Source organism: Moschus berezovskii, chromosome 12 (genome assembly GCF_049115385.1).
Source record: "Moschus berezovskii isolate FMDL1 chromosome 12, NW_MosBer_1.0, whole genome shotgun sequence".
NCBI classification, from domain to species: Eukaryota; Metazoa; Chordata; class Mammalia; order Artiodactyla; family Moschidae; genus Moschus; species Moschus berezovskii.
Genome location: NC_142471.1, coordinates 13,043,024 through 13,065,508, shown reverse-complemented (window position 1 = coordinate 13,065,508; position 22,485 = coordinate 13,043,024). Strand labels below are relative to the sequence as shown.

The window sequence follows — 22,485 nt, the reverse complement described above, 5'->3', positions numbered from 1 at the left end:
TTTTCTCATTAATCACTTTAAGTATGTCCTGTCATTCCCTTCTGGCTTGAAGAGTTTCTATTGAAAGATCAGCTGTTATCCTTATGGGGATCCCCTTGTGGGTTAATTGTTGTTTTTCCCTTGTTGCTTTTAATATTTGTTCTTCGTGTTTGATCTTTGTTAATTTGATTAATATGTGTCTTTGGGTGTTTAGCCTTGGGTTTATCCTGTTTGGGACTCTCTGGGTTTCTTGGACTTGGGTGGCTATTTCCTTCCCCATTTTAGGGAAGTTTTCAACTATTATCTCCTCAAGTATTTTCTCATGGCCTTTCTTTTTGTCTTCTTCTTCTGGGACTCCTACGATTTGAATGTTGGGTGTTTAACATTATCCCAGAGGTCTCTGAGGTTGTCCTCATTTCTTTTAATTCTTTTTTCTTTTTTCCTCTCTGCTTCATTTATTTCCACCCTTCTATCTTCCACCTCACTTATCCTATCTTCTGCCTCATTTATTGTACTATTGGTTCCTTCCAAAGTGCTTTTGATCTCAGCTATTGGATTATTCATTATTGATTGATATTTTTTTATTTCTTCTAGCTCCTTGTTAAACTTTTCTTGCATCTTCTCAATCCTTGTCTCCAGACTATTTATCTGTAACTCCATTTTGTTTTCAAAATTTTGGATCATTTTTACTATCATTATTCTGAATCCTTTTTCAGTTAGACTCCCTACCTCCTCCTCTTTTGTTTGGTTTGGTGGGCTTTTATCATGTTCCTTTACCTGCCGAATATTTCTCTGCCTTTTCATCTTGTTTAGGTTGCTGTGTTTGGGGTGGCCTTTCTGTGTGCTGGAAGTTTGTGCTTCCTCTTTATTGTGGATGTTCCTCCCTGTGGGTGGGGTTGGACGAGTGGCTTGTCAAGGTTTCCTGGTTAGGGAAACTTGCATCGGTGTTCTGGTGGGTGGAGCTGGATCTCCTCTCTCGAGTGCAATGAAGTGTCCAGTAGTGAGTTTTGAGTTATATATGGGTTTGGTGTGACTTTTGACTGCCTGTATTTTTGTGCTCGGGGTTATGTTCCTGCTTTGTTGGATAATTAGCTTGTTATGTTTTGCTCTGAAACTTGTTGGCTCTTGGGTGGAACCTGGTTTCAGTGTAGGTATAGAGGCTTTTGGATGAGCTTTTGTCAATTAATGGTCCCTGGAGTCAGGAGATTTCTGGTGATCTCAAGTTTTGGATTTAAATCTGGTTTTCAGTCTTATTCTTGTAGTATCCTCAAGACTTCTCCATCCATACAGCAGCAGTGACGAAACATCTAGGTTAATGGTAAAACATTCTCCACAGTGAGGGACACCCAGAGAGGTTCACAGAGTTACATGAAGAGAAGATGGAGGAGAGAGACAGAGGTGACCAGGAGGAGAAGAGGGGGAATCGAAAAGGGGGAGAGCAGTCTAGCCAGTAGTCAATCCCCTATGTGCTCTCCACAGTCTGGAACACTCAGAGAGGTTCACGGAGTTCCATAGAGAAGAGAAAAGGGAGGGAGGAGATAGAGGTGACCAGGAGGAGAGGAGGGGCAGTCAAAAGGAGAGAGACCAGTCTATCCTGTGATCAGTTCCCTAAGTGTTCTCCACAGCCCGGTACACCCAAAGAGATTCAGAGAGTTAAGCAGAGAAGAGAAGGGGGAGGGAGGAGATAGAGGTGACCTGGGGGAGAGAAAGGAGAGTCAAAAGGGGAGAGCAATCAAGCCAGTAATTACACTCCTAAGTAGAAATGGGTACTGAAGATTGGATTCTTAAAGGTGCAGAATTGATAACAAATACCAAAAAGCAAAGATTAAAAATCTAGAGTAGAGGTTAGACTCTCAAAAATACAATATTAAAAAAAATTGCAAAAGTTATATTAAAAAATGAAATTTGCTTTAAAAATAGGGTCTTTTTTTCAAGGTTAATAGTAGGTTTTAAAAATGAAAATTAAAGGATTATTAAACAACTTAAAAATAAAAATATTAAAAAGAAATTTAAAAATGATAATAGTAAAATATATCTAGGAATTTCTCTGGAGCTGTTGAGGGCAGTGGGTGGTCAGTTCAGTTTCAGATAGTTCCTTGTTCTACCTTATACTTCTTCTCAAAGTCTATAGGTCCCTTCCAATGTAGTCAGTGTTAACTACAGGGTTTTAATCTGTTGCACCTGTCACTTCCAGAGCCATTTCCTCTTTTTGGTTTATTTTGGCTTCCTCTGTTTGCAAGTCTCTTCAGTATCTAACTTCTGGCCTGACACAAGGGGGCGAAGGTGGTCATTTATTTAGGCTCACTTGTTCAGTTGTGCTGTGGGGAGGGAGGAACACTGCAAACAAATATCACTGGCGTGTGTGGGGAGTGCTTGCAGTGGCTGAGTCACACTGCGTTTGCCCCTGCTCATGGCGTGTGTGCTTTCCTGGTCTACACTGCTTAGGCTCCAGGTTACTATGCCGGGGAACTTTCTGATGTGGGCCCTGGGTTGCATGCACTTCTCAGATCTACACCACTCAGGTTCAGGTTCTCAGGTACTCCACAAAGGCACAGACTCAGCTGTGCCTGCGTTTTATGCCCTTCCCAGATCCAAGCAGCTCAGGCGACCACGTGCTTGGTGGGCACACACTCCCCAGGTGCTGTGTCTTATCACCTCCCTGGTCCCAGCCGCTCGGTTTCCTGGGTGTGCAGCTGTGTGTCTCTTCTGGGGAGATGATCTCTGGCTGCGACCCTCCTGATGTATGTCAACCGTCCAGGATCCCAGGGAGACTTGTTTGGCGACTGAGAACCTGCTTGCAGTTTGGTAGAGGATGCCATCTCTGGGGCCGAGTTTGCCCCTTGCCTTCCAGCTCTGTCTGTCACCCGCCTGCCTCCCTGCCTCGGGCAGGGGATGGGCCGGTCCGCTGCTGGCTAGCTCTCCTCTGGTATTAGCTCAGTCCTTTGTTCTGTGTGCGGCCTGGCAGTGCCTTAGGTTAGAGCTATGTGGGAAAGTGCTCTCTTTCTCTTTCCTCCCTATTTTTTTTTCTCTCTCTGGCTATCCCACAGTTTGGGCTGTTATCTCTTGTTAGCTCCCTCAGATTGCCCTTAGGGCATTCAGGCCTGGTCCTTACCCTAAGCAGTGCAGCCTGCGCCTCCCTGTTCAGCCCCTGCTTGCTGGTGGCCGACGCGAGCGTCTGGGCTACTTCTCTGGGAGTTGTAGTTAGACCCATAATCTTTGGGTTTTATTTATTTATTTTTTCCTCCCGGTTATATTGGGCTTCCCTGGTGGCTCAGAGGTTAAAGCGTCTGCCTCCAATGCGTGAGACCCGGGTTCGATCCCTGGGTCGGGAAGATCCCCTGGAGAAGGAAATGGTAATCCACTCCAGTATTCTTGCCTGGAGAATCCCATGGATGGAGAAGCCTGGTAGGCTACAGTCCATGGGGTCGCAAAGAGTCGGACACGACTGAGCGACAGAACTAACGAACGAACGATATTGCCCTCTGAGATTCTAAAACTCCCCACACACCCTCCAGTAAGAGGGTCTCCTGGTGTTTGGAAACTTCTAAGAGTCCCTCCCCAGGATGGGTCACCATCCCTAATTCTTTTGTCTCTCTTTTTATCTTTTATATTTTGTCCTACCTCCTTTCAAAGACAATGGGCTGCCTTTCTGGGTGCCTGGTGTCCTTCACCAGTGTTCAGAAGTTGTTTTGTGGTATTTGCTCAGCATTCAAATGATCTTTTGATGAATTTGTGGGGGAGAAAGTGGTCTCCCCGTCCTCTTCCTCTGCCATCTTAGGACTGCCCCCCGTCTCTCCTTTTCAATACTGTCTAGGTTTGTTATAGCTTTCCTGCCAAGAAGCTTTCTGATTCCTTGCCTGCAGTCACCATGTAAGATTTACCTTGCAGTCTAAGTCCTGTAGCTTTATTTTGCTACTTCAGCTATTGCCTTTGGTCATTGCATCTGCACATACATTTTAGATTCAGACTTGTTAATTTCCAACAACACACCTGCTGTTGATTGGTGATTAGTGTTGTGTACTGCATCAGCCATTCAGTTTAGGGAGAAGTCAGTTTTCAAATCAACACTAAGTAAATATTTTGTTTTTGCTGTTTTGGATTTATTTTTGTAGGTGTCTTTCTCCCCCTTCTTCTTTTGTTATTTCTTGTGATTTGATGACTAACTTAATGTTCTGCTTCAGTTCAGTTCAGTCGCTCAGTCGTGTCCGACTCTCCGCGACCCCATGAATCACAGCACGCCAGGCCTCCCTGTCCATCACCAACTCCCGGAGTTCACTCAAACTCATGTCCACAGAGTCAGTGATGCCATCCAGCCATCTCATTCTCCGTCGTCCCCTTCTCCTCCCGCCCCAACCTTTCCCAGCATCAGAGTCTTTTCCAGTGAGTCAACTCGTCGCATGAGGTGGCCAAAGTATTGCAGTTTCAGCTTTAGCATCAGTCCCTCCAAGGAACATCCAGGATTGATCTCCTTTAGAATGGACTGGTTGGATCTCCTTGCAGTATAAGGGACTCTTAAGAGTCTTCTCCAACACCACAGTTCAAAAGCATCCATTCTTTGGTGATCAGCTTTCTTCACAGTCCAACTCTCACATCCATACGTGACCACGGGAAAAACCATTGCCTTGACTAGACAGACCTTTGTTGGCAAAGTAATGTCTCTGCTTTTTAATATACTATCAAGGTTGGTCATAACTTGTTGTGCTTAGATTCCTTTTTTAAAGTATCTGTTGTAGATTTTTGGTTTGCAGTTATAATGAGGTTTTTATATATCAGACTGTCTATAAACAAGATTGTTTTAAGTTGCTGATCTTTTAATTTCGATTCACTTCCAATATCTTGCATTTGTGCTCTGGTCTTTTCACAGTTACACATCTTCATATCATATTTATGTGCAAATGATTTCCTACCTTTACTGTGTTTCCCTTTACTGGTGAGCTTTTCCATTCCTAATTTTCTTATTTCTAGTTGTGGCGTTTTTTTCTTCCCCACCTGGAGAAGTTCCTTTAGCATTTGCTGCAAATCTCATAGCTTTCCCTTGTCAGTAAAGCTTTTGATTTCTTTGTTGAATCTGAAAGAAAGCCCTGCTGTATATTCTTGGTCATAGTTTGTTCCCTTTCATAACTTTAAATACATTGTGCCACTCCCTTCTGGCTTGGAGATTTTGCTTTGAAATCAGCTGATGACCATATGGGAGCTGCCCTGTACGTTCCTTGTTGCTTGTAATGTTTTTTTAAATTTTTGTCAGTTCGATTACTGTGTGTCTTGGCATATTTCTCCTTGGGTTCATCCTGCCTGAGACTGCCTGCTTCCTGGACTTGGGTGACTGTTTTTTTTCCCCATGCTAAGGAAGTTTTCAGTTATTTCTTCAAGTATTTCCTCAGATCCTTTCTCTTTTTTCTGGACCCCTACAATGTGAATGTTTGTGCATTTAATGTCCCAGAGATCTCTAAGACTGTCCTCATTCCTTTTAATTCCTTTGTCTTTATTCTGTTCCATGGCAGTGAATTCTCGTGTTCTGTTTTCCAGGTCACTTATCTGTTCTGCCTGTTTTTCTATTGATTATTTCTAGTGTATTTTTCATTTCAGTTATTCTGTTGTTCATTGTTTTTCTTTAGTTCTTCTACATCTTTGATAAACATATCTTGTATCTGCTGTATCTGTGCCTCCATTCCTTTTCTGAGATCTTGGGTCATCTTTACTATCGTTACTCTGAATTCTTTTTCAGGTAGGTTGTCTATCTCCACTTAATTGTTTTTCTGAAGCTTTATCTTGTTCCTTCATCTGGGACATATTCCTCTGCTGATTTTCTGACACTGTGGTTTCCATTCCACAGGCTGCAGGACTGTAGTTTTTCTGGCTTCTGCTGTGTGCTTCCTGATGGATGAGGCCAAGAGACTTATGTAGGCTCTCTGGGGGGGAAGGTATTGGTAACTGCCTACTGATGGATGGAGCTAGGTCTTGTCCCTCTGGTGGACACAGCAGTGTCAGGGGATGTTTATTGGATAGCTCTTTATTCAGGAAGGCTTTAAGCAGTCTGTCTGCTGATAGGAGGGGATGTGTTCCCACCTTGTTGGTAGTTTCTAAGGGATCCTAGCACTGGAACCTGCAGGTTGTTGTCTTGGTGAAAAATGGAAACCTCCAGTGGCACCAGTGAGTATTCACCAGAACTTCTACTACCAGTGTTCTTGTCCCTGCAGTGAGCCACAGCCACCTCTTGCCTCAGCAGGAGACTCTTCAATACTAGTGGTTACGTCTGGCACAGTCTCTTATGAGGTCACTGAATTTCCCCGAGTCCTGCTGTGTATAAGGACCCTATGTGTGCCCTCTAGGAGTGCAGTTTGTTCCCCAAGTACTGTGTAATTTCTGTGATCAAACCCTGCTAGCTGTCAAAACCAGATTCTCTGGGGACGATTCCTCCCAATGCCAGAAACCCAGGCTGGGGAGCCAGACGTGGAGCTCAGAAGTTTTACTCCTGTGGTATGTTTTCCAGTTTGTGGGTCACCCATCTGGCATGTATGGGGTTTGATTTTATCATGATTTTGTCGTGGATTGGGATGGAGGTATCTTTTTTGTTTGGTTCCAGTGTTTTTTTTTTTTTTTGTCAGTGGTTGTTCAGCAGTTAGTTTTGATGCTGATGTTTCTGTAAGAAGGGGTGAGTTCATTCTGCTCCTCCATCTTTAACACCCTTTCATTTTGACTTTAAATGTCTCAATTTTGTGATATGCTGTTTTTTAAATTATTATTTCTGGAACTGTTTTAGGGCTGCTGTATGTCTAGTGACTTGAAAATAATCACTTCCTTTTTCTTTACTCAGTTTTGTCAGGCGGAATAAATCTGGTCTGTGTCACCCTATCCATGAAGGATACATTTCTCCTGGTATTACTTAAATTTCCTATTTGTTATCTATACATAAAAATGATTTCTATATAGCCAGTTTGCTAATTCATTTCTAATACTTTTCCCATAGATATTTTTAATGTATACAGTGGAATCACTTGCAAATAATTCCAGTTTTTGATGCTTTATTTTTATTTGGCCTTAATGACCTAGCTAAAGCCTTCAGTCCAGTGTTAAATAGAAGTGGTGGTAACAAGAATTCATATCTGATTATTAATATAAGGAAGAAATATTCCAGTATTTATCTGCTTAGTATGATGTCTGTTGTATGTTAGCATTTTGTTTTTAGTGAAGTCTCCTATTTCTATTTTGAAATCATGAATGTGTGTAAAGTTTTATCATATTTTTCTGTATCTGAGACACTACTATGGCTTCACTTCTTTTTCTGTAATGTGGTAGGCTCTATGTCAGTTAACTTAAAACTTTCCAACATTTGCTTGAAAATGATTCCAAACTTACAAAAAACTCACAAGCATAGTACAAAAAACTCACAGTTCCCAACTGAGAATCGCATTTCCTTCATCTACCCATTACACTTGCTTGAACTCTATCTCTATACACAAATTACTTTTTCCTTTCTAACACATCTGAAAATAACCTGCACATGAAACTTCATTTCCCCTATACACCTGAGTGTGTATGTTCCCCAAATAAAACACTTACCTCCAGACACAAGTGTGAAAATAAACACTATTGTCTATCTAGTCTACACTCTTTAATTTTTAAGTTTTTCCAACTATTCTGTTTTTACCTTAAGAAAACTGAAGGATACTTGCTTTACAATGTGTTATTTTCTGATGTACAATGAAGTGAATCAGGTATATGTATACATATATACCCTTACTCTTGGACCTCCCATTCCCCCATCCTGGTCATCATAGAGCAATGAGCTCCCTATGCTATACTGTGCAGGTCTCACTAGCTACATATTTTTATACATAAGTGTATTTATGTCAGACCTAATTTCCCAATTCATCCCATTGTCCAATTACCTGCCTGTGTCCATACATCCATTATCCATGTCTATGTCTTTATTTTTGCCCTAGAACTAGGTTCATCTGTACAACTTTTCTGGATTCCACATACATTAATATGCAACATTAGTTTTTTTCTGACTTAAAATCACTATGTATGACACACTGTTGACTCCCACCCACATCTCTCCAGATGACTCAATTCTGTTTGTTTTTATGGCTGTAATATTCCATTGTACCACCTATTCTTTCATCTGTCAATGGACACTTAGGTTATTGCTCTGAGTATTGTACATAGTACTGCAGTGAACACTGTGTCTTTCTGAATTATGGTTTTCTGTATCAAAAGGCAAAATGATGAATTCCCCAGGACGTTAGGTGCCCAGTATGCTACTGGAGATCAGTGGAGAAATAACTCCAGAAAAAATGAAGGGATGGAGCTAAAGCAAAATAAATACCCAGTTGTGAATGTGACTGGTATAGAAGAAAGGTCTGATGCTGTAAAGAGCAATATTGCATAGGAACCTGGAATGTTAGGTCCATGAATCAAGGCAAATTGGAAGTGGTCAAACAGGAGATGACAAGAGTGAATGTAGACATTTTAGGAATCAGTGAACTAAAATGGACTGGAATGGGTGAATTTAACGCAGATGACCATTATATCTACTACTGTGGGCAGGAATCCCTTAGAAGAAATGGAGTAGCCATCATGGTCAACAAAAGAGTCTGAAATGCAGTACTTGGATGCAGTCTTAAAAATGACAGAATGATTTCTGTTTCCAAGGCAAACCATTCAATATTACAGTAATCCAAGCCTATGCTCCAACCAGTAATGCTGAAGAAGCTGAAGTTGAACGGTTCTATGAAGACCTACAAGACCTTATAGAACTAACACCCAAAAAAGATGTCCTTTTCATTATAGGGGACTGGAATGCAAAAGTAGGAAGTCAAGAAACACCTGGAGTAACAGGCAAATTTGGCCTTGGAGCACGGAATGAAGCAGGGCAAAGGCTAATAGAGTTTTGCCAAGAGAACGCACTGGTCATAGCAAACACCCTCTTCCAGCAACACAAGAGAAGACTCTACACATGGACATCACCAGATGGTCAACACCGAAATCAGACTGATTATATTCTTTGCAGCTAAAGATGGAGAAGCTGTATACAGTTAGCAAAAACAAGACCAGGAGCTGACTGTGGCTCAGATCATGAACTCCTTATTGTCAAATTCAGACTTAAATTGAAGAAAGTAGGGAAAACCACTAGACCATTCAGATATGACCTAAATCAAATCCCTTATGATTATAGAGTGGAAGTGAGAAATAGATTTAAGGGATTGGATCTGATAGATAGAGTGCCTGATGAACTATGGACGGAGGTTCGTGACACTGTACAGGAGACAGGGACCAAGACCATCCCCATGGAAAAGAAATACAAAAAAGCAAAATGGCTGTCTGAGGAGGCCTTACAAATAGCTGTGAAAAGAAGAGAAGCGAAAAGCAAAGGAGGAAAGGAAAGATATAAGCATCTGAATGCAGAGTTCCAAAGAATGGCAAGGAGAGATGAAAGGGCCTTCATCCGCGATCAATGCAAAGAAATAGAGGAAAACAACTGATTAGGAAAAACAAGAGATCTCGTCAAGAAAATCAGAGATACCAAGGGAACATTTCATGCAAAGATGGGCTCGATAAAGGACAGAAATGGTATGGACCTAACAGAAGCAGAAGATATTAAGAAGAGGTGGCAAGAATACACAGAAGAACTGTACACAAAAGATCTTCACGACAAAGATAATCACGATGGTGTGATCACTCACCTGGAGCCAGGCATCTTGGAATGTGAAGTCAAGTGGGCCTTAGAAAGCATCACTACGAACAAAGCTAGTGGAGGTGATAGAATTCCAGTTGAGCTATTTCAAATCCTGAAAGATGATGCTGTGAAACTGCTGCACTCAATATGCCAGCAATTTTGGAAAACTCAGCAGTGGCCACAGGACTGGAAAAGGTCAGTCTTCATTCCAATCCCAAAGAAAGGCAATGCCAAAGAATGCTCACACTACCACACAATTGCACTCATCTCACACGCTAGTAAAGTCATGCTCAAAATTCTCCAAGCCAGGTTTCAGCAGTATGTGAACCGTGAACTTCCAGATGTTCAAGCAGGTTTTAGAAAAGGCAGAGGCACCAGAGATCAAATTGCCAACATCCGCTGGATCATGGAGAAAGCAAGAGAGTTCCAGAAAAACATCTATTTCTGCTTCATTGACTATGCCAAAGCCTTTGTGTGGATCACAATAAACTGTGGAACATTCTGAAAGAGATGGGAATACCAGACCACCTGACCTGCCTCTTGAGAAACCTGTATGCAGGTCAGGAAGCTACAGTTAGAACTGGACATGGAACAACAGACGGGTTCCCAATAGGAAAAGGAGTACGTCAAGGTTGTATATTGTCACCCTGCTTATTTAACTTATATGCAGAGTACATCATGAGGAACGCTGGGCTGGAAGAAGCACAAGCTGGAATCAAGATTGCCTGGAGCAATATCAGTAACCTCAGATATGCAGATGACACCACCCTTATGGCAGAAAGTGAAGAGGAACTCAAAAGCCTCTTGATGAAAGTGAAAGAGATTGAAAAGGTTGGCTTGAAGCTCAACATTCAGAAAACAAAGATAATGGCATCTGGTCCCATCACTTCATTGGAAATAAATGGGGAAACAGTGGAAACAGTGTCAGACTTTATTTTTTTGGGCTCCAAAATCACTGCGGGTGCTGATTGCAGCCATGAAATTAAAAGACACTTACTCCTTGGAAGGAAAGTTATGAGCAACCTAGATAGCATATTAAAAAGCAGAGACATTACTTTGCCAACCAAGGTCCGTCTAGTCAAGGCTATGGTTTTTCCCGTGGTCATGTATGGATGTGAGAGTTGGACTGTGAAGAAAGCTGATCGCCGAAGAACTGATGCTTTTGAACTGTGGTGTTGGAAAAGACTCTTGAGAGTCCCTTGGACTGCAAGGAGATCCAACCAGTCCATTCTGAAGGAGATCAGTCCTGGGTGTTCATTGGAAGGACTGATGCTAAGCTGAAACTCCAATACTTTGGCCACCTCATGCGACGAGCGGACTCACTGGAAAAGACTCTCATGCTGGGAGGGATTGGGGGTGGAAGGATACGGGGACAACAGAGAATGAGATGGCTGGATGGCATCACCGCCTCGATGGACATGAGTTTGAGTGAACTCTGGGAGTTGGTGATGGACAGGGAGGCCTGGTGTGCTATGGTTTATGGGGTTGCAAATAGTTGGACATGACTGAGAGACTGAACTGAACTGAACTGAAGGGTTTATGACCTGTAGTTGGATTGCTGGGTCAAATGGTAGTTCTAGTTTTACTTTTTTAAAGAAGCTCCATACCGTTCTCCATAGTGGCCATATCAGTTTACAGTCCTACCAAAACTGCAAGAGGGTTCTGTTTTCTCCACGCCTACTTGTAGATTTTATGATAATCGTCATTCTGACCCATATGAGGTGATACTTCACTCACCAGTTTTGATTTGCCTTTCTCTAATAATTAGTGATGCTGAACATCTTTTCATGTGCCTCCCGGCCATCTGTATGTCTTCTTTGGCATGTGTGTGTGCTCAGTTGTCTCCAACTCTTTGCCACCCCATGGATGACAGCCCACAGGCTTCTCTATCCATGGGATTTTCCAGGCAAGCATACAGAAGTGGGTTGCCATTTCTTCCTCCAGGGGATCTTCACAGCCCAGGGATTGAACCCATATCTCTTTGCATTGGCAGGCAGCTTCCTTATCATTGCATCACTTTTCAGGAAGCCCGTGTCTTCTTTTTAGAAAAGTCTGTTTAGGTCCTCTGCCGTTGTTTTGATTAGGTTGTTTTATACTGAGCTGCATGAGCTGTTCATATATTTTGGAGATGAATCCCTTGTCTGTTCTTTCATTTGCAAATATTTTCTCACATTCTGAGGGTTATCTTTTTTTCTTGTTTATAATTTCAATAAAGTTTAATTTGGTGACACTTATTTTTTGTTTTTACTTTCTAATGAAAGTAGTGAAAGTGGAATTGCTCAGTCGTGTCTGACTCTTTGTGACACCATGGACTGTAGCCTATCAGGCTTCTCCATCCATGGGATTTTTCCAGGCAAGAGTACGGGAGTGGGTTGCCATTTCCTTCTCCAGCGGATCTTCCTGATGCAGGGATCAAACCCGGGTCTCCTCCTTTGCAGGCAGACGATTTACCCTCTGAGCCACCAGGGAAGCAATGAAAGTAGGAGGTTGGTAAAAAAAAAAAATCTAGGTGTGGTTTATGTCAGAAACTGTTCTACCTATGTTTTCCTTATCTTAAGAGTTTTATAACACCTAACCTTACATTTAGGCCTTTAATCCATTTCTAGTTTACTTTTTTGTGTGGTGTTAGGGAGTTCATTCTTTTACATTTATCTTTCTAGTTTTTTTTAGCACCACTTATTTAAAGATTGTCTTTTCTCTATTGAATGTTCCTACCTCCTCTGCCCTAAATTCAGTGACCACAAGTGCATAGGTTTATCTCTGGGCTTTCAATCCTGTTTCACTTATATTTTTTCTGTGATAATGACATTATGGTCTTGATTGCTGTTGCCTTGTAGTATAGTCTGAAGTCAGAGAGCCTCATTTCTCCAGCTCCAGTTTTCTTAAGGTTGCTTTGGCTATTTGAGGTCTATTGTGTGTCCATACAAATTTAAAAATTTGTTGTTGTAGTTTTCAAGTGGTAATTTGATAGGCACTGTGTTGCATCTTTAGATTGCTTTGGGTAGTATAGTCATTTTGACAATACTGATTTTTCTAATCCAAGAATATGGTATAATCTCTCCATCTACTTGTGTCATCTTTGATTTCTTTCATCAGTTTTTTTTTATGGTTTTCTGAGTCCAGGTCTTTTGCTTCCTTGAGTGAGTGAGTGAGTGAAGTTGCTCAGTCATGTCTGACTCTTTGTGACCCCATGGACTGTCCATGGACAGGCTCCTTAGTCCATGGGATTTTTCAGTCAAGAGTACTGGAATGGTTGCCATTTCCTTCTCCAGGGAATCTTCCTGACCCAGGGATTGAACCTGGGTCATCCGCATTGCAGGCAGACACTTTACCGTCTGAGCCACTGGGGAAGCCATTTGCTTCCTTATAGAGCTGTATTCCTACATATTTTATTCTTTTCTGGGGATGATAAATTGGATTTCCATAATTTTGCTTTCTGATCTTTCATTCTTATTGTATAGGAAAGCAGATTTCTTTGCATTTTTACCCTGCAACTTTACCAGACTCATTGATTAGCTCTGGTAATTTTCTGGTAGCATGTTGAGGATTTTCTGTATATAGTATGTCATCTGGAAAAAGTGACAGTTTTACTTCTTTTCCAGTTTGGATTCCATTTATTTCTTTTATTTGATTGCCTTGGCTAGGACGTCTAAACTGTGTTGAATACGAGTGGTAAGAGTGGATATCCTTACATCCTTATTGTGTACATCCTTGTCTTCTTTCTGATCTTAGAGGAAGTGTTTTCAGTATCTCACCACCAAGAATGATGTTTGCTGTAGGTTAGTTGTGTCTATGGCCTTTACTATGCCGAGGTAGTTTCCCTTTGCCCACTTTCTGGAGAGTTTTTAAAAAAAAAAAAAATCATAAATGCTGTTGAATTTTGTCAAAAGCTTTTACATCATCTATTTAATTTTTTAATACAGTGTAGCACATTGATTTGTGTGTATTGTGAAGAGTTCTTGCAATCCTGAGATAAATCCCATTTGATCATGGTGTGTGATCCTTTGAATGTGTTGTTGGATTCTTTTTGCCAGTATTTTGCTGAATATTTTTTTAATCTATGTTCATCAGTGATATTTTTGTATCTGTTCATCAGTGACATTGATGTCATTTTCTTTTTTGTGTGGTATTTTTGCCTGGTTTTGGCATCAGAGTGATGTCAGTCTTATAGAATGAATTTGGTAGTGTGCCTCCCTCTGCAATTTTTGGAAAGACTTTGAGAATAAGTGTTAACTGTTCTCTAAATGTCTGCTAGAATTTGCCTGTGAAACCATCTGTTCCTGGACTTTTGTGTGTTGGAAGACGTTTTAACTATACTTTCAGTTTCATTACTTGCGATTGATCTGTTTCCCAATCTGGGAAAATCCTAACCTGGTTCAGTCATAAAAGGTTATACCTTTCCAAGAATTTGTCCATGTTTTCCAGATTGTTGATTTTATTGGCATATCAGTTCAGTTCAGTTGCTCAGTCATGTCCGACTCTCCGCGACCCCATGAATCACAGCACGCCAGGCCTCCCTGTCCAACACCAACTCCCGGAGTACACTCAAACTCATGTCCACAGAGTTGGTGATGCCATCCAGCCATCTCATTCTCCGTCATCCCCTTCTCCTCCTGCCCCCAACATTTCCCAGCATCAGAGTCTTTTCCAGTGAGTCAACTCGTCGCATGAGGTGGCCAAAGTATTGCAGATTCAGCTTTAGCATCAGTCCCTCCAATGAACATCCAGGATTGATCTCCTCTAGAATGGACTGGTTGGATCTCCTTGCAGTATAAGGGACTCTCAAGAGTCTTCTCCAACACCACAGTTCAAAAGCATCGATTCTTCGGCAATCAGCCTTCTTCACAGTCCAACTCTCACATCCATACATGACCACGGGAAAAACCATTGCCTTGACTAGACGGACCTTGGTTGTCAAAGTAATGTCTCTGCTTTTTAAAATACTATCAAGGTTGGTCATAACTTTCCTTCCAAGGAGTAAGCGTCTTCTAATTTCATGGCTGCAATCAGCATCTGCAGTGATTTTGGAGCCCCCAAATATAAAGTCTGACACTGTTTCCACTGTTTTTCCATCTATTTCCCATGAAGTGATGGGACCAGATACCATGATCTTTGTTTTCTGAATGCTGAGCTTCAAGCCAACCTTTTCACTCTCCTCTTTCACTTTCATCAAGAGGCTTTTGAGTTCCTCTTCACTTTCTGCCATAAGGGTAGTGTCATCTGCATATCTGAGGTTATTGATATTTCTCCCAGCAGTCTTGATTCCAGCTTGTGCTTCTTCCAGCCCAGCGTTCCTCATGATGTACTAGTTGCTTGTAATAGGCTCTTATGATCCTTTGCATTTCTGCAGTGTCAGTAGTAATTTATCCTTTTTCATTTCTAATTTTCTTGATTTGAATCCTCTCCTTTTTTTTTTTCTAGATCAGTATGGCTAAAGGTTTATCATTTTATTTTCTCAAAGAATCAACTTTTTAATTGATCTTTGCTGTTGGTTTCTTCATTTCTATTTCATTTCTGCTCTGAACTTTCTTTCTACTGACTTTGGGTTTTGTTCTTCTCTAGTTGCTCTAGGTATGAAGTTAGATTGAGATTTTTGTTTCTTGATGTGAGATGGAATTATTATAAACTTCTTAGAACTTTTTTTGCTCCATCAGTTAGGTTTTGTATCATCGAGTTTTTATTGTAATTTATTTGTGTATTTTTTATTTCCTCTTTGATTTCTTTGGTAATCTCTTGGTTATTTAGCAATGCAGTGTTCAGCCTCCATGTTTGTGTTTTTTAGTTTTCCTGTAACTTGATTTCTAGTCTCATAGCATGTGGTTGGAAAAGTTGCTTGATAAAATTTCAATTTTCTTAAATTTTCTGGGGCTTGATTTGGGACCGAAGATGTGATTTTATTCTGGAGAATGTTTCATGTTCACTTGAGAAGAAAGTGTACTCTGCAACTTTCAAGTGGTGTGTCCTGAAATATAAATTAAATCTATCTGGTCTGTTGTATCATTTAAAACTGTACTATTTTTTGTCTGGATGATCTGTCCATTGGTGTAAGTGGGGTGTTAAAGTTTCCCACTAAAAAAAAAAAAAAAAAAAAATTGTGTTACTGCCAATTTCTCCTTTTATGGCTGTTAGCATTTACTTTATGTATTGAGATGCTCCTAATTGTTGTATCTTTCTTGGATTGCTCCCTTGATCACTGTGTAATGTATTTATTTATCTCATAACATTCTTTAAAGTCTGTTATATCTGAGTATTGCTATGCCTGTGTTCTTTTTGATTCACGTTTGAATGGAATATCTTTTTCCATCCTCAATCTGTATGTATCCCTAGGTCTACAGAGGGTCTCTTGTAGATGGCATATATACAGGTCTATTTTTGCATCCATTCTGCCAGTTTGTATACCTGATTAGTATTTTGTGGGGAAATACTTAGAGATTATGCCAGTATTCTGTCCTTCATTAAGCTTCTACATACAAAGTAGTAGACTATGTATGTAAATAGACTTGCTGAATGAACCACCTGTATGATGGCTGCCAGTGGTGTTTTTATCTATTGCCATTATTCTTCCTACATTTATTCGTTGGCATTGTATAAAGAAAAGCTTTTTTTCCCTTCCTCTATGTATTTACAAATGAATGTTACTGTTAATTGTTTTAATGTTCAAACTGTCTCAGATTTGACTAAGGAAACCTGTCCAAGGTGGTTCTTTTCGTTTTGACATGTCTGCATAATTCTTTGAACATAATTTCTTATTGTTTAATAGATAAGGCCATCCTGTATTTCTCCCCATGACTGACTTAGAATAAGGCATTACTCCAGAGATGGTCCATTTTTGACGGCAGGGTAGTATTTAGTAGTTAATAACTTGGTACTTGGTGTGCTCAGTCCTACTGAGGTGTCATTATGTTCAGGCCCTCTCAGCTGACAGATCCATAAAACAAACACACACACACATAACCACTAATATAACTATTTCTGTGTATTTAAAGTATGAGTTACAGTCCAGTCCAACCCTCCAAGACATTTTCTAGCTTCTCCTGTTTCCATTTTAACAGATACCTTTTCCAACAGTGAGGAATTTGACTTTACACATCCTCCACACATTTACTTATCTGCCCAATGTTGCCAACACATCAGCTATGCTGTCTTTTTCACCTACACTCAGCACTCTTGATGCAGGTGGACAGAACACCTTTCTCATCCCTGATGGCAGACCTATGGGGAGGCCTGTAGGAGGACCAGCAGACATTTGAATTTTCCTTACAACCACTGATTCCAGTTCACGTCTAATATCTTAAATTGGAAGGAACAGCACACTGAGCATTGGGCCATACTGTATAAATGCTCTGTCTAAATGCAGACATTCTCCACATTTCAACGATGATTAGATCAGGTTTAACCAAGAGCTTCTGCCCATGTAAAACGGAATTATTTTTGTGGTAATTACTGTCTGACGTCCACTTAGATGCTACTTCAAACATTTCACACAACTTCAATAAAGGTATCACCTCAAAGTAAATGCTTTCGTATAATTTCCTATAGTTTGTGCATTTTCTCTGGCCTGTGGACAAAGTCTTTTCTACAAATACTGACAGAGGGTTTACCTTGATTTCTCTGATATTTAGTGAGGTGTGGTTTTGGACAGAAGGTTCCCTGTATTCACTCACCTATAGGTCTTCTCTATTCTGAGCTTAATTCCAATAGAAGATTTTTCTATGTTCTGAATATCTTCATATTATTTGCTCCCCTCTGTAAGTCATCTGCTGTATTTTAAGAACTGACTTTAGATCAAAGGCGTTCTCAAAATCTTAACAAATTTTTCTCCCCACTTGGTGTTCTTTGTTCTATAAACTGTTGACTTCACCCAGAGTGATTTCCCTCATTTATTATACCTATAGGGTTTCTTCCCAGATGTGTCCTCTGATGTACAGTAAGTTTTGACTTCACATAGAATGATTTTCTGCAAACATTACATTCATAGGGTTTCTCCCCTGTGTGTGTTCTGTGATGAGCAATGAGTTTTGACTTCACACAGAATGATTTTCCACATTCATTACATTCATAGGGTTTCTGTCTTACATGAGTTCTCTGATGAACAATTAGAGCTGATTTCTGACGGAAATTTTTCCCACATTCATTACATCCAAAAGGTTTCTCTCCTGTGTGTCTCCTCTGATGTTCTGTGAAACCTGAGTAATAGCAGAAAAACTTTCCACATTCAGTGCATTCATAGGGCTTCTCACCTGTGTGAGTTCTCAAATGTTTCGTGAGCGTTGACTTCTCAGAGAAAGATTTCCCACATTCACTGCATTCGTAAGGTTTTTCCCCTGTGTGAGTTCTTTGATGTTTAATGAGGTCTGATTTCCTTAGGAAGGCCTTCCCACATTCATAACATTCATAGGGCTTCTCCCCTGTGTGTGTCTTCTGATGCACAGTAAGGACAGACTTAAATGAGAAGGCCTTCCCACAGTCATGACATTCATATGGTTTCTCCCCTGTGTGTGTTCTATGGTGTTGGGTGAGGGTTGACTTGTCACTGAAGGATTTTCCACATTCTTGACATTCATAAGGTTTCTCCCCTGTATGAATTCTCTGATGTTTAATGAGGTCTGAATTCTTGTAGAAACTTTTCCCACATTCATGACATTCGTAGGATTTCTCCCCTGTGTGGGTTCTCTGATGTCTTGTGTGGGCTGATTTCTGGTTGAATGCTTTTCCACATTCATGACATCCATAGGGTTTTTCTCCTGTGTGTATGCTCTGTTGTGCACCAAAGACTATGGTTCCACATTCATTATATTCAATTATATTGTCAGTTGAGTGGGTCCTCTGAATTGGAGTCAGGTCTGACTTTTGGCTCGAAGGGTGAACACTATGTTCAAAGAAAATTTCTCCACATTCATTAAATTCGTAGTGATTCTCTTTCGGATGTGTTCTTTGAGCAATGAGAGGTGAAATATCGCAAGTTTTTCTGTATTCAGTGTATTCACAGGTGTTCTGTCCTGTGTAAGGTTTCTTATGTTTAACAAAGAGTGAATTCGCATGGAAAGCTTTCCTACATTCATTGTATTCAAATGGCTCCAAAATTTCATTTTTTTGATGCTGAACAGAGTCTTCATTAAGACAGAGGCCATTCTCATTTTTATTATATTCATAAGACTTCTCTCCATAATGAATTCTTTCATGCTTGTCATCATGGAACCATTTTCTACCTTTGTTGAAGTCAAACTTCTTTCTGCTGCAGTTAATTAATTCTGAAATAGAGGGACAAGAAAGATTAGTTCACAAGGATATTTAGAGGAAATAGTATTAGGTTTGGGGAGCTGGTCAGTTTATGTCCTAATCTCTTCATGCCTAGAGGATGACAACAGTGTATATATCCAATTTCATCTCTCTTTCAAGTCTACCCAGGAGCAACAAGTCCATATTCTAAAAGTCATGTACTAAACATGTAGAACAGTACTAAAACCCATGCTGCAATTCTGTTTCTAGCTCTGAATCACGATGAATAAAAATATGCAATAAAAGAGCATGTCAGTGAACCATTCTTGCCACAGGATCAGACTCACAGCTCTATTCTAGTTAGTGTGTGGGTGTGCACTCATGTGCACACTCAGTCGTGTCCAACTCTGCAGCCCCATGGACTGTAGCCCAGCAGGCTCCTCTGTCCATGGAATTTTCTGCAAGAATACTGGAGCAGGTTGCCATTTCCTCCACCAGGGGATCTTTACATTCTCTTTATTATAATACATCAGTTACTAATCAGGGGACCTCTCCTGACCATCAAACCCTGTTTCAAGCCCTTCTGGCTTTTCCCCCCAAATAAAATCTCAATCCTGCTTTCACATACATGTTTCAACATCTCTATATACCATGAAAACTATAAAATTCTAAACCTGGTCCTAAAAATTTCATTATCTTTAACCTTACGGTTTTTTTGTTATGTGTACCTGTTTTTACGCCTCTGCTGTCTATAATCCTCTATGAGTGAGTGATAGTTGCTCAGTCATGCCTGACTCTTTGCAACCCCCTGGACTGTAGCCTGCCAGGCTCCTCTGTCCATGGAATTCTCCTGGCATGATTACTGGAGTGGGTTGCCATTTCCTTCTCTAATAATCCTTTATATCCTTGAGTTTAATGTCCTAAGTGACAATATATATTTAAAATTTTACTTTATTGTAATATAGCTGATTTACAGTGCTGTGTTAGTTTCTGATATACAGGAAAGTGACTCAGTTATATTCTTTTTCATATTCACTTCCATTGTAGTTTATTTATTACAGCATACTGAATATAGGACCTTGTTATTTATTCTACATATTATAGTTTCTGTATGCTAAATCAAAACTTCCAGTGCATCCCTTTCCTATCCCTCTCGCCTTTGGCAGTCACAAGTATGTTCTCTGCGCCTGTTTCATAGATAAGCTCGTTGGTGGCGTATTTTAGATTCTGCACAAACGTGGTATCATATGATATTTGTCTTCCTGACTTAGTATGAACTGAACTGAACTGACTTAGTATGATAATCTCTAGGTCCATCCATATTCCTAAAAATGGTATTTCCCTTTTCTATGGCTGAGTAATATTTCATTGTATATATGTATCACATCTTCTTTATCCATTTCTCTATTGATGGACTGCTTCCATGTCTTGACTATTAGAAATATTGCTGCAGTGAACACTGGGGTATCTGTTTCTTTTTGAATAACAGTTTTCTCTGAATACATGCCCAGGAGTGGGATTGCTGGATCATAGGGTAGTTCTGTTTTTTTAGGGAACCTCCATACTGTTCCCCATAGGGGCTGTATCAATTTATAGTTGCACCAACAGTGTAGGAGAGTTCCCTTTTCTCCACACCCTCTCCAGCATTTATTGTTTGTAGCCTTTTTGATGGTAGCCATTCTCACTGGTATGAGGTAATACCTCATTTTGGTTTTGATTTGTATTTCCCTAATAATTAGCAGTGTTGAGCATCATGTGCCTATTGGCCATCTGGATATATTCTTTGGAGAGAGATCTATTTAGCTCTTCAGCCAATTTTTTGTTGAGTTGTGTGAGATGTTTGTAAACTTTGGAAAATAATTTTTGTTGGTTCTGAAGGGTTTAAGTATCATTGAGACAGTTTTTTAGCCATCATTTTACAAACGTAGAATGAATATATTTTTCTCCAGGTAAGCCCAGCTGTTTATCCCCCATAAATTGCTTTTTCATCTACTGTCATCCACTCCTCACTGTTCCCCTAGTTCTGTCTTCTCTGTGTGTTCCAGCCTACCCACCTTTAGATGTATAGATGTATGGGACTCTCTGGTGTCCTGGTGTGTTGGGCAGGGGGATTTGGTGGTTCACAGATGTTTTACTGCTTGTAGATTGAAGGCAAATAACAAAACAAATATCTCAACTATAACCATAGTGACATAACTCAAAGGGTAATTTTTAAAAACAGCTTTGTGTTGTTTTGTGGATACTGCATCAGACCATATGGTATAAATCAATTTGGCTTAAACCCTAGAGAAAGTCATCCCATTCAGGGAAAGAAGTTTTTGTGGGTGAAAATTTAGTGTTCATGCCTAGAATCTTAAACTACCGGAGACAGAACAAGTTCCCATGATGGATAAGTTTTGCCTATGGGGGGATTAAAAGGCTTAGGTTCTCAGGGAAGGTAGTATACAAAGAAGACCACATGACCAAGGTGGTCTTCAGATGGAGCTACTTTGGGAAATGCCTTTTGGAAAAGTAATAGAGTTTTCTAACGAGTTCCTGTTAAAATCTGTTGCCTGACCCATTAGAAGCTGATAATGGGTCTCTAGCCTATTGCACCTACTTTTGGGTGGATCACTTGGAATCTACCAGACAACCTATTAAAAAAAAAAAAAAAGACTTACATAAGCATAATTATGTTTACGTGTGTGAAAGTTTGGCATTAATTTGTCCTTTAAGTGTGAGCCCTCTGAAAACAGGGATAGTTATCAGAAATGTTCAAATATTTGTGCAAGCCCCTAATAGTGAAAGAAACGTCAGACATGCAGTCTGTAAGCAGTTTTCCTATACTGTGGTTACTCCATTAGAAAGAGGTGTGAAATTTGTTCTTGAATTTAGCTGCAGAGATTCATGAGCCTGTCTCAGCCTAGAAGGCATTTAAACCAGCTTCATCTGACTGACTTCACTGCAGTTCAAGGAACAGTGTGGGCAAAATACTAATGTATCCTGCTTCACCTGGGTACAGCTAGGCCGGGTAAAACCTTCATTGTTAAAGGCTAAAACAAAATGAGGAATGGCACATTATATAGAAAAACTGGCCAGAAGTCACCTATGGAGAAGTAAAATGAGTGGCACTGTGGGATTCTACAAAATATAATTTTACTTTGCTACACAGAACTTTGTGAGTGAATGTTAACAAAACTTGGAACCTAAATTTTAGAGAGTAATTTATTACACATGGATAGAATGCTAGAGAGATTTACATTTCAGTGGGGGTGCTGAAACCTGGGACCCTGATGCAATCTTTGGTATAAGGCTGGAGACAAAGTGTTCATTTTTTTTCTTTTTTCCCCCTGAAGAAATTTGTTATACCAAAAAGTTAAGATAAAGAACTCCAAATCTTCTCTCTCTTCTCTTAAAAGAGGAAAGGGAGAGCTACCTGTCCCTTCTACAGAACCATGCTCAGATTCATTGTTAGTGTTCTTCACCTGCAATACCAACTGTGTGTGTCTGTGTAGGACTCCTGGCTTCTCTCTCATTGCACCAAGAGAGTAGGTACATCAGACCACATAGTTAGTAGTTCGTATTAAGTAAATATAATTCAGCATTACTGTGTTCGAGAAACTATGTGT

General features: G+C 40.3%; 1 protein-coding gene across 5 annotated transcripts in view; it reads right to left on the bottom strand.

Moving 5' to 3' along the window:
• Positions 1–16,616: 16,616 nt before the first annotated feature.
• ZNF37A (zinc finger protein 37A) overlaps positions 16,617–22,485 on the bottom strand; it is a 29,649-nt gene continuing 23,780 nt past the window's right edge. For all 5 annotated transcript variants that reach the window (XM_055425735.2, XM_055425733.2, XM_055425734.2 and 2 more), the window contains one exon: positions 16,617–18,909. In XM_055425735.2, the coding sequence (XP_055281710.2) occupies positions 17,516–18,909 (1,394 nt within the window). In that variant the 3' untranslated portion in view covers positions 16,617–17,515. The remainder of the gene's footprint in view (positions 18,910–22,485) is intronic.